Source organism: Aythya marila, assembly GCF_965140915.1.
Source record: "Aythya marila genome assembly, chromosome: 6".
NCBI lineage: Eukaryota > Metazoa > Chordata > Aves > Anseriformes > Anatidae > Aythya > Aythya marila.
In genome coordinates this window covers 21802851-21816480 of record NC_139047.1, presented here as the reverse complement: position 1 = coordinate 21816480, position 13630 = coordinate 21802851, and the positions used below count along the sequence as shown (strand labels likewise).

Below are 13630 nucleotides of genomic sequence, written 5' to 3'. Positions count from 1 at the left end.
CCTTATTATTTTTTTAATTGGAAAGGAAAATAGAAATATTCCATTTAAAATAGGTTAAGGTGAAATATTTTGTCTCTATCATAATGCTTTTTTTTTTTTTTTTCCGTTCATTAACAGTTTTGTCAAGGGTAATGCACTTCTGTGAAAATGTTTTCCTTTTAATGCATTTTTATTTTCTAGCAATACACATAAGATCAATGGTGTTTGTACTACCAAAGATCTGATAGATGATCTTACTAACTTTATAACAGGTTTGCTAAATTTTATTTCCTACTGTCTTGAATTCTATCTTAAATGAGACAGGCAATGGTGACTGCACTGAATATTTGTTTGTTTGTTTTGTTTTGTTATTGATATTGCTCAAGTTAATTATTCTCTATGCTAAGAGTAGAGGTAAGCAGAGAATTTTCAATGGGTAACTTACGATTTACAAGTTTGGATGGCAATATTGGGTTGCACTTCTCAGGAGACGCAACATTCTCTTCATCTGTTACATACTCAAAGTTAATAATAAACATCATTGCTACTCCCTCTTGATTTTTCACTGGAATTATGTGGGTGTTACAGATGAAGGTAGATCCTGCAGATGGACAAAAAAAAAAAAAAAAAAAAAGAAAGAAAGAAATGCATAAATGAAAGGAAACTTAATTATTTTTCATTCCAGTAATTCTAGTTACACCAACAGATAGTGAAGAATATTTATTTGAATTTAATGATTGAACATCAACCACACTATTCTTTAAATTAAACAGGAGCATTTTCACAGAAAGAAATACATCTTTCAATAATTTATCAGATTATTACCTCTTCCAAAAAATCTCATATTTAAAATGTCAAAAGTAGCAATGTGAACACCATTCCAAACACAATACTAGTGAAGAAAGCAGAACCCCATTTTTCTAAATGTCAAACATTCTTTGAGCTTTTGGTTCTCTTACAACAGGCTGAATCATTCATTAAATATTTATGGGTGTAAATATATCACTATTCTTATTTTAGCTCTCATTCTTTTGGGGGCTGTATAATGTTTAGGTTTGTGTTAACAATTATATTTGTTATCAATCTGATCCTACAAAGTTTTATATTCTATCACAAAAAAAAATAATAAAAAAATCAAAGTTGTGGTAATAATTTTCAATATTTTTTGGTAGTGTTTGACTTAAGTGTTATATACAAGTTAAAGCATGATTTAAAAAGTACCCTACTTTGCATAAATATGGAGCATACTATGTACTGGAATGAACAGAAGGTGTAATTTCTTAACACCTCTAGTACTCAGGGTGTTCTTGTTCAAATGCCTAATTAAAGATTTAAAGAATGTTTTGCATTAATTCTTCCAGTGTAACTTTTTATAGAAGTTTCATTTGACAAGGTCATTAGTTTTGATTTAATTCCCTCTTATACTAACAGAATATAGTGGTTCCAAAAATAATGTGATTGCTGTAAGCAATACGATAATGTGCTAAAAGCTTCATGCAAACACAACTGTGAGATGGTGTCTTTCTGTGATAAATGGAGACTGGTTTAATGTACATCATCTGCAATTTATCCATTCAAATGCGGTAATCGCTAAAACTTGACAAGCAGTGCAGTTTGACAAAAACAGATCCTGATCTGGGTTGCACATAATTTTTTATTATCATTATTTATTTATTTATTTATTTATTTATTATTTTTGATAGTGAAGAGATAACAAAGATTTATATGATTATAGCCAAGATCGGATTCTTGCTCCTCATATCTAATGTAGCTCTTGCTATAATGTGGAATGTATAGCAGTTTGAGCTATGTATAAAATTGACGTGCTGGCCTTTCAAGTTTTGCAGCTGTGCCTTCAATCCATTTAATAAAACAGTTAAGCGGTGGCACTTGCCACAGTTGCCATGGTAACAAGCTCAATGTCTTTAGTAAACAGAAAATAGGCAATTTAAGACTGTTCCTTCAGAGCTAAAAATAGAAGTGCTGCAGGCCAAGCATTGCAACATATACTGGTTAAACAGAGGGTCTGAAGAGAATTTAGAAGTAATCTTTGTGCTTCCAGCTAATTGATAAAAATACATATTGAGTTTAAGCAGTCAAAACGATATTTATTTAATCACTTGGAAAGAAAAGCTAACTTATGTTTAAAAAAAGAAAGAATTCCCGATATGGATTGTGTTTTGACACACAGATTTATAGGTTGAGCAGATACCCCCCGACACAACAACCCTGACACAAAGGGCTGGACGTGGGGATAGGCTGAAAAGTGCGTGGATTTGAAGAACATTGAACTCCACTGGATGAAATGTTGATTAATTTTTGCAAACAAGGATGAGAATAAGCCACACACTTCTTTAAAAGCTTGCCTGCCTTTTGAAGGCAAGGATATTTCAGCTTTTGAAACGCTTCCCGCAGTGCTAAGTAATGACAGTATATCCCATTTATTTAGAACATTCTGCACTCAAGCATTTACAAATTCCATTTGGAGTGGACATAGGGATTTGCATCTCTGGACAGATACAGAAGCTGTTTAACAGCTCACAGTAAGAACATGACAAAAAGAGCAAAGGGTTAAAATCACAGCTGTATGTAAAAACATTTTGGGGGAAAAAAATGGGAAGAGTCCATATCTGGTACAATTCAGCATGGTTTCTTTGAAGACCAATTGCACCAGCAGGCCAGTGAGTCCAGTGTAGCTCATTAGGCTGAAGTTTTTCCAAGACACTTAGGCTTTTAAGTGGCATGGAATATTTATTTTGTGTGAATAACTGGAATTGGAATTCCGCAACTTGAGCAAAATACAGTGCCTGTCAGTCTTTAGTACTGAAGTGATTATCTCCTATACACTTATTAATGTCTCTCTCTATTGAAATGGCAATAAGGGAATGTAAAATAACAAGGAAAACCTTAGTGACTGAAATATGAGTTAGATATAGAGAAAGCTTATTACTTTGTGTAGTTGTATTTGATGACAATAAATATTAAGAAGTGGCCTGTTTATAAACAATCTTATTCTGCATTTGTACTCTGCCATTCAATAATTATTCATTACACTGACCATGTTTACTCTGTTTTGTCTCTATACTAAAATATTTCAAGGGTAAGAAAGGCTTCTGATAAGCAATAAAAATTATAATGGAGTTTCTGAAATTTGCATTTCTCATGTACTGGCACAGGGCAAGTAGAGAATATGATCAGAATAATAATGAAAAATATACCTTTAATCAGTACATTCAATATCCAGCAATATTTCTGGATTTTCTGAAAACTACCATTGATAAGTAATCATGAAATGTTCCTGTTGTGCTGACTTGACATCATCATTGGAGGCAATGAAGTAGAAAAGCTGGATATATTTATGTCAGCTTGAATTCCATAGTTATAAGGGCTTGTTGTTTTGTTTTGTTTTGTTTATGACACTTTAAAGACTACTCTTTCATCTGGTTAATTTAGTGGCAAAATACCAATTTGTGAAGAAAAGGTTCTTCTTCCCTATATTCTGTGTGGACATGGTTTTGTAGTTCTGTATTCAGTACTGTGATTTCACAAGACCATACAGGGGCTGTTATAAAACAAACATCAGCAATGATATATATTTAACAAACAAGGATATAAGATATGTTAGGTTTATACAAGGATATATTGCATTATTTGAGCAGTTCTGGTGAAGCCAAGTCCATTTAAATATCTGGCTGCTTAGTGTTTAAAGTTGATTTGCTTCACAGAAGCAGTACAAAGCAGGCACATCACATCAATTAATCTGGCTCATAAAGTCTATGTACCTTTCCAGTGGTTTTCTATAGAGCATTTTAGGACAGATTTGTACCAGGATGCATCTTCTGGATACAACTGCAGTCATTTATTTAAATTATAATAGCTCCCATTATAAGCATTTGGGAGAGTACAATACAAAAATACAACAGCGAAGGCATTCCAAATTAGAAGGGCCTGCATTCTTATATGCAAAACTGTGACATGCAAACTTTGAAATGACCCATCCTGAACAAGTGTTATGATTCAACCTTCCTGGGAACAATGTTTTTACAGGCCATTACATATGCCAAGTTCAAAATGAGACGCTGTGCCTTTTAGGTAATTGTCCTAATTCTGCAAAAGCCCCGTGTTTTCCATAGCCAGCACCCTTGGAAATCTGTCATGGTTCTGCAGGCTTTGTTTGTGTAAAACAGGCAAAGCCTTGTTTTACAAAATGAGTCTGACAGTTCCTAACTGCATCCTCCCCCCCACCCAAAAAAAAAAAAAAAAAAAGCCAAGACTGGTTCCAACATGTTTTGGAACCACTTGGCACCCTGTGCCAGAGCATTTATAACTTCTCAGTTGTTTTTCTTTTGCTTGTTTGCTTATGAAGCTGCTGTGGACAACTGAGGAAGGCTATGAAAAGAAAGATGTTGAGTATGTCCTCTGTGTGCATATATGTATTTCTGGATGGGATGACCTCATACAAGAGTTTGCTAGACATACGATAATGTTTTACTGCTGCAACCTACATATAGTCTAATGTAGTTAGCCATACAATCCGTAGGTACTTCTTCTCATTTAAAATTGAAGGTGAGAAGGAATACATCAAAGCAGAACAGAGAGAGTTGACAACAACAGCTTGTCTACTAAGAAACAGGATCAAAGATGGTTAAAAATTACAGGCAGAGATACTGTGCATGTTTCCAGAGCTAGACAGTCCCGTTCTTGTTTAAAGGCAGATCTAAATGAAAAACATGGGTGAATCTTGCATAAAATCTTGTAAGAATTTTGCAATGTGACAATTTTATGATAGGAACAGGTGAAGGAAGCTGAATATTCTTGTATTTTTATGAAATAATCAGTATGTTTATTTTGGAAATAACTACTCTCCACTTCCCCCCAGTATGATCTCACATTTTGTTATCAAAATAAATGCTTCTCTCAAAGGCAGAAACTTTTAACATATCAATTACAAATGTAGAGCCTCTCTCTTACAATTTAATTTAAGATCTTAATCTATCAGTTATAGTAGAAATGGTATATTCCCTTTAAGAAAGGGCTGACTTCCATAAAAACAAAGAATATCATGTAACCAGTTGTACTGTTACCAGTTCTCTGTTATTCACAGCCTTGGTCTCGAGCCCTTTCCTTATAGCATGGATGATGGGGATTGCCCAATATTAATAAGCAGTTTGGGGAAAGGAAAGGGAGATCATCTGGGGGAGAATGTGGCAGATCAGAACTTCTGTTGGTTTTGCCTGTCCTTCACGTAGTCATTGTCTTTGGGGCAAGAAGCCAAGATATGGCTCTCTATCAATTCCTTAATTCCCCAAAGCCAGTGTCATCTTCCCTCCAACACACTCCCTCCACAGACACAAGGAAGCATCTCTTCCTACTTCTAGATTGTGATTCATCTTGGAAAGTTATCTTTGTTTATTCAGGTCCAGGGCAATACTTGTCCAGCTTTTTAAAGTCTAGAATATTTAAGTGAAAGCCAATTTGTCAAATATTGAGGGATGATGTGTATTGTGATGTGTGAGCTAACCTTGACCAGTCAAAGGCTGAAAATGTATTTCTTTGTGTTTCTGTTCAAGCATAAGCCAGGAAAATTGCCACACATAACAGGCAATCTTACTTTTAGTGGATTTGCTGGAAAGGTTTACTACCTTTCTCAAATGAGACCAAGTACGTTATTATTGTAGTGTTAAGCTGAAACCAGTGATGTGCAGATCTTACCAAACTTCACTAAATTTTATGTTAAAGGGCCCCAAATGCTTTTGCAAGACTGTTTCTGTATAAATTACGACTAACTTTTTATTAACAGATTTTCACTATGTAGTCTGCCTGTTTGTATAATAAAAATGAGTAGAAGAGTGACTGAATCTGCCCTGAGAAAATTGCCCAGCCCTTAGTGGTGTAGAATCAGATCATTGGAGATAGATACCACATAGGTACTTGCTCAGTTCAGTAACAACTCCATGAAAGAAACTTCAGATAAATATTTTTGCCTGTTTTTACCTTCATCTCTTTGTATCTTTGCACTTGATGTTATTTATTCAGACCTTTGTAGACGTTTGAGGTCTAAAGAACCTGTCAAAATTTTGGCTCTAACAGAAGGAATCACCCTTGGATGTCCACCCCTCCCTCTCCCTTCATTTGTTATGTAGTTGCCCACATGAGAAATAGAAGAAACTTAATGCTAAGGCTAAAAATGATAATATTTGCAGCTATAAAGAGCATCTATTCTAGGAAACCCATACTGCATTGCAGAAGTTGCCTGTTGCTGCTCTTCAAATTGTAGAGGTATTATTTTACTTTTTATTTAAAGTGGTGGGACTGAATCATAAAAACAAGTGTCTTATCCAAAGCTGCATCAAAAATGAATGAAGATAATAAGGGTAACACAAAGATTCTCTAAATTCCCTTTTCACATTTGACATTGTTGATAACAGCCCTGTGCTATTAAAATGTGTCTAGTGTATTTCCACACAGAACTTTGGGTAAAAGGTTGTACAATCTACTTAATTTTTTAATTGTATCTTCTGAGCTATGTCTTTATGTCACCCCTTTCCAGTTCCATGTGACTAAAAATGAACTACTTGTGTGGCAAGAATGAGGAATTCACAAGCTTTCCATTAAACATACTGCAGATGTATCTGTATGACTGACTCTTAGATTTATTGCAGAGTAGCAACTAAAAATAGATGGCAGGTTGAAATGTATTGTACCCCTCTTCAATTGAATAGCTATTTTTAAAGAGGGTGGGTAGAGACAAGGCAGAGTGCATTCGGCTGATATTTATTAGTGAGATTTCAGTGATTAAATGGGACCTGTTCCCTTTGACATTTCACTCCACCCTCCATATCAAATAGGTATTCCGTCACTGAAATGGTTGCTGATACTAAGATATGATTAATGTACTGACATAGGTTTGTAAGATATTAACTTATAGTGTTTACAGATGAGGGAATAATTTTTAAACTAACAAACACCCTCTGGAGTCTGTGGACAAGTTCATACACAATTGGAGTGTGCTATATAAATCTCATTTTCTCTCCCTGTAATCGCATTTGTAATATAATTCAATAGCTAGATAAATACTATTCAGCTCCTTACTCCAGCATTTCTTCTATTACTGCATTGGCACAATTAATGCTAACCTTATAATTATAATATCTACACCTACACTAATAGAACTGTGGTCATTAACTGTAACGCTGTACACATTTTATATGGGAGGACAGTTTTCTAGTGCTTTATTATTTAAGCATATATAAACATGTACAGAAGATGCAGAACAATTAAATATATGGAAAATAAAGAAAAGTAAAATGAAAAATAAACAGAGATGTTACATGCCCATGAAGTAGAGACCAAAAAGAACCTAGAGTGAAAAATGTTGAAAACTATAGAAGAAAAAGTAAAGACTTATTTAAGCACCATAGTTAATGCAGCAAATGCAAGATAGGCTTTTTTCTTTCTGCCTAGTTGACCTCAAAACTATATTTGAGTTTTTACAGAGTGGGTATTGCTGGAGAACAGACTGAAATCAGTCTTGAATCCTCTCTCAGACTGACCTTTCTTGTGTACACTCTGGTGTACACATAGTGGGGTGAGAGCTTGGTTTGAAATTGTTTTTTTTGGATGGGTTCTTCTCCATAGTTTACAGAGCAGGTGTGTGACTTGGAATTGTTTAGGCCCTAATTTTAGTTTAGAGCCTCTGTTATGCATTGGCTATTTCTTCCAGAAGAATATAGCAAGTAGTGCTGCTTTTGAAAAACAACGTTTCTGACTTGTTAATGAGAATGCTTCTGTCTCTGCTTATGCAGGTAAGTATCTGGTGCCTGATTCCTTGCATCCCTGAGTGCTCCATACGTGTTACTACATGTGTTACCAGATGCTAAGCAGTTAGACACGGAACGTCTGGGCAGATTTCACAAAGGGCTACATCTCCGGAAAACCTTATTCATTAGTTAGTCTGTAAACACTTTGCAAGCTGAATCTTGAATAACCAGGGAAGATTTTTTATTCTTTCGTGTTATATATTACAGACCATGAGAGTTATAGAATGGTCTAGGTTAGAAAAGATCTTCAAGATCATCAAGTCCAACCATCAACCTGACCTGCTGAGTCCCATCAATAAACCATGTTCCTTAGTGTCATGTCCACACATCTCTTAAATACGGGATGGGGACTCTACCACTTCCTTGGGCAGCCTGTTCCAATGCTTAACCATCCTCTCCATGAAGAAAATTTCCCAGTCTAAACCTTCCCTGTTGCAACTTCAGACCCTTTCTTTACATTCTATCACTTATCACTTAAGAGACCAATACACTCCTCACTGCAACTTCCTTTATGGTTTTCATCTTGTTTTCTTAGCATGAATGCTTGTATACTTGCAATATAGTTGTGGTGATTGCAGGATATACTACACGTGGTGAATTTCATAACTGAACTTTTTATGAGGAAAGAGTGCAAGTAAGAGTGTGCTATTCGTGAAAAACAGAAATGTTTCAGACATTTTCAAAATGAAATAATTAATATTTTTAAAAGACTATTTAAAAGTGGACAAAAAAATCAGGATTAATGGTAAATATAAAATCCATTGTTTGCTCGCCTGCATGATACACATTTGCTGAGAACATATTAAAATAAAAGTTTTCTGTTAGGTACTAAAAAGTGAATATTCTTGACTACAGTTTTATGGCCATCAACAAGAGAAAACTTAAAATGTTATGTGGTAAAGCACAGAGTATCCCAATATGCAATGAAAAAAATGACCAATGTACAAGGTCATTGGACATAGATCAATACCACTTGAGAATGATCAGTACCACTGACTGATGAAGTACCAGATTCTTTTCTGAAGTTGAAGCAGTGGATGAAAAAGTGATAATATCTTAGCCCAAGTAATAATAACAGAGCATAATTTATCTATATTATGGAAATGGATTTGTTATAGTGCGTTCTGTTGTATCAACAGGCATTTACATATCACTTTAACTCACAGTTTAAGTCATTTCCATTCATTCTTCAGTATTTGTCTAGATAGATAATTTTTAATTAGGAAACGTCATAGTGTTAGAGATTACATTAAGTTTTTAATTACATGAATTACATGTAATTAAAATAGTTTTGAAAACAACTGGATTTCATAGTGAAAATAGGTTGCTTTGACTTTCTTCATTCACATTTGTAGTAAGCTTATTTAAAGCATAGAACTCAACATGTTTAGCTCAGATGTTTAGCTCAAGGTGAAAATCAGCATTAGGACACATTTTCTCTCATGGTTTTGTAACAGAAAAATAAAGAACTGCAGAGCTTTGGCTTCTGTTTGCAATATTAAATGATGATTTTAAGGTGAATATATACTTTAAATATAATTAATTTTAGAAAAAAAAAACAGTTATCTGACAAAAAAATGATTCTAATTGTTGTAGCTAGTTTGCTAATTTATTGTTTATTTAATTGTACAAGCTAAAATTGAAGATACATTTTTTTTCTTTCTTTTTTTTTTTTTTTTCCCTCTTTCTCTCTCTCTCTCTCTCTTTTTTTTTTTTTTTTTTTTTTTTTTTTTTTTTTTTTTTCCTGTAGCTATTCTTTTCTAAACCCTCATTAGAAGCTATGCACTTCTGGGCATTCAACTGAGAAATGTCTTATTATCTTCATGAGAAAAGGGAGCTCAGGTTTGTTGAATATTGTCCATCTTGCAGAAAAAGTGCAGATTAAGACATTTATGAAAGTAACCTCATTTTTTTTCCCCCAAACTACATAAGCTATTTTAAGAACTAATTGAATAACCTTACAAAGCAGAATGGAAAAAAAGTCAGAACTCAGTTTCAGTAATTTCATTCATCCAATGCGTTAGACTAGAATACACCATGAAGTAAAGGATTCTGTTCTCACTTACACTGAATCATTCCAGGGTGATTAAGTTTTTTTATTTATTTATTTTTATTATTATTATTATTATTTTTCAATACGGTTAATAGATATCAAAAAGAAGGCATTAAATGGCCATACAGTACAAAGGGTGATACAGAAAAACAGAAATAGCAGGAGCAGATCCTGAGGCAAAGCAGAAATCCTGTCATTGCTACAAACTTTCACAAGTGCAATGTGTATCCAGCTCCATTGGCCAAGTGGAAGGAATTGTATTTTATAAATATAGATGCTTTTCTCATGGAGATCATACCCTTGGAAAATCATACTCATGCAAACACACCTTTCCAGATGTTTTATATGGTAAAGATGGTTACATTATAATTATTTGTAAATACACAAATGCCAAGTTTGTAGGGAAAAAAAAAGGAGTCATCATATACTGATTGTAATCCTGCATAATGTTTCTGAAGGAAGAGAATAGGCAAACAAGGAATGAGGAATTCTTGCTGTGATCATGAGATCTTGGTAACAAACAAAGCAGATGACCTGGAAATTCTCATCAGTGAGAAGGCCAATCCTGAAAAGTGATAAAGTAGTCAAGCTACTGGGATTGTAAAGTAAGTGGATGCAACCTCCCAGGGAAAAGAGGGCAGCTAAAAGAGACATGCTAGTTAAAGGCATGAGGTATTTTGGATTTCTTAATAAAAGGTATTCTAATAATAACTCAAAATCATGGAATTTTCAATTCATATTAATAAATGTGGTGGGAACTGTATGTACTGAAGGCTTGTCAAGCACACAAGTGAAATATTACTATTTTTTTTTTTTTTTTAAATAAAAATACATCATGTTTTCTTATGGAAAGACTCCATACCCCAAATGATGTGTTTTTAATGTAGGATCTCATTAGAATTGATAAATATGAATAACTTACTGGACCAGAAGTTCGTGATGACTTAAGGGTGGTTTTCATGACCTGATTGCCAACAATATAGGCAAACAAAGAACAATCCCAAGCAGTAAAATGGTGCTTCTTCTAAATGGATAATTTTCTATGGATGAGAAAAATGTAAGTAGAAATAACTGGGAGGAAGAATCAGACAAATATATGAATGAATATCTGGAATTCTTAATGAAAATATTACCTAACAAAAGAGTAGTGATTCAAAGATGCTGAAAATCTTAGAGGCAATTCCATTTGGTTTCAGTACAAAAGTGAAGCAGATAGGAATTAACAGGTGTGTAGTGTATAGTGAATGGAGAAAGAAGAAAGTAAATACACATGTATATGTTGGAAGAAGCTGAGAGGTATGAAATATAGGTTGTTGACAGAAGAATGTGACATCAGAGCAAGACTAAGGAGCATAAGTAGGTATCTAAGTAAGTTAAGCCTGTAGATATATGCTTATAATAATTGCAATAGTAGTGAAAGCCCATAAAAATCCCAATGACAGTTGCCATAAAATTGTTAATAATTATGCAATGATAATTATGCAACAACCAGACAAATCCACTAGTTAATATTTTTGTTTTGTATTTAAGAACAGCTTGAATAATTTATCACTATAATGAAGTTTTACCTTTCCATTGTAACTATGAAGTGTATCAATTCTTTGCTAGATTCAAATATCAACAAACTTGTAAAAGTGTAATTGAAGGTCTAGGCATTGGTTGAGCAGTCTACAGCTGGCCTGCAACCTCTTAACAAGTCTTGCTGGGCAAAGTTCCAGAAGGTTAGAACAATGGTAATACCATGCCAACATTTAAGAGTGATATAGTTGGATATAGTATATATAGTATCTCTCTCTCTATAGTATCTATCCATATATATAGTATCTATCTATCTATCTATCTAGATATAGATATAGTTAGACATCGTATAGTGATTGGAATGACGGTATGGCAGTGAGCCTGATATCACTCCTAAGGAAAATAATGAAATGTGATATTAGATTACTTTAATAAAGAATACCTGACAGGAATATAATTAATGTCACTCTGTATGGTAATATAGATGTTGTTAAAGGGCAAGAAGTCTGATTTGATGGTTATATTCTTTCTAAAGAAAAATGAATAAGTAGCCATCACAGACATATGTTTTTGTAATGATTTCGCTATATAATATAACTAAACAATAGCATTGCACTGATAAAAACAGTAACAACAACAAAACCATATTACATGGTTTACAACTTGACTGAGATATTCCAAAAAAGATTCCAAAATCTGTGATCTGGAGGATCACAACTCAGCACCGGATTTTCTAGTGAAAGTCCACAGAAATTAATATGATGGTATTCATTTGCTTTGAAAATATCTGGAGACAAAATAAAATAAATTCTGTGAAATATTTGGATGTAAAGTGGCTAGTGCCATACTAATAAGGTAAAATAGAATAATTTGGATAGTTCTGTTAGAGGGATATTAAATGCAAACAAATGCATTCTAAAATGGTAAATTTAATCATACAGTTGAGGAACCAGGGCACATAGGCTGAAACTGAAAAAAGGTAGCTATATTGTGGAATGGAATTTCACAAAAGAATTTATAGGATATATAAGAATGACCAGCATGGTTTGCATAAACAGGTAGAATAAGAAGTTGTCCTTTCTTCATGTATATAACACTGGGGAGAATGAAACTGGAATATTGAATTCACTTTGTGGCATCTGAATTCTTAAAGGATACTAAAAAATTGTAGAGGTCATTAAAACAAAACAAAACAAAAAAGCAGAGGAACGGCATGCTTCAGCAAGTTCCTTTGCTGTGAATCTTACAGATGTCAATCTTTGTTAATGAGAAGCAGTTTGAGAAGTGACTTACATTAGAGTCAGTAACTTCATGGAAAGAGTAGTGAATACTAAGGAGCTGTTGAGTCTAGCAGAAAGAACCTAAATGTCTGGAAGCCAAAAACAGATGATTCAGGCTATAGCCTTCTGGAATGAGCCATCAGAGCCATCTCTTTATGTTTTTGGATCAAGCTGGAAGAAGCGGACAAATTGCTTTTATTGACATAACCTATGTGCTATTCGACTTCATAAATTTTTAATGTTTCTTCCAAACACTTCATTTCAATTCAATTGGGAATTCTGTGCTACCTGGCCCAGCTCTGCTGTGGATACACATTGATCTGTAAACCAAGATTCTGTTTACTTCTCCCCTGTACTTGGAAATAAAGTTTCATGTGTTCTGCCTATTCAGCTGGTAAAATTTCAAAGGCCCTCCATGATCTGGTGTGATTCCTATGGTTTGGCCTTAGTAATGGGTAGGGATACACAGCAGCAGACTTTGGCCTGTCCTTGAGCTATGGTGTTGAATTAAATTCCCAAGGCATGACTCCTAACCTCCTCTCTCCTGCTGATGGACATAGCCTCAGAAGGCTGTAGGATGTGCATGCTTCTACTTCTCTTAGTTGCATCAGCAATGCTAGATCAGTACTCTCATGGGCAAGTTGTCTGGAGCTGTTGTTCCTCCTTTCTCATTCACTCCTCATTAGGAAAGGGCAGCAGTTTCCAGCTCTAATCCTTGCAGTAATGGATGCTGGAGAATGCATTTGGCTATCTGGACTGCATCTGCTGCTCAAATAGCTTTTTCCTCTCCTGCTGGGAAAAGTCACAGACCAGATGGTGATGCAGGGTCAAAGCATTGCTGCCAGTGCAAAGTCATTATCACTAACTAGATATCCCCCCAAATAATACATTTTTTTTTTTGTGCATGACATCTGCCCTGTGAAACATTAAAACTCTACCTCATAATCATAACTCTCTTTAGCTACTACCAACTCCACCTG

General features: G+C 34.4%; 1 protein-coding gene across 5 annotated transcripts in view; it reads right to left on the bottom strand.

Annotated features, from left to right (window-relative positions):
* The window catches only part of KCNH7 (potassium voltage-gated channel subfamily H member 7), a 220385-nt gene that overhangs the window by 91195 nt on the left and 115560 nt on the right, over window positions 1-13630 (bottom strand). For all 5 annotated transcript variants that reach the window (XM_082763780.1, XM_082763781.1, XM_082763782.1 and 2 more), the window contains one exon: window positions 425-580. In XM_082763780.1, coding sequence (XP_082619906.1) covers window positions 425-580 — 156 coding nt within the window. The remainder of the gene's footprint in view (window positions 1-424; window positions 581-13630) is intronic.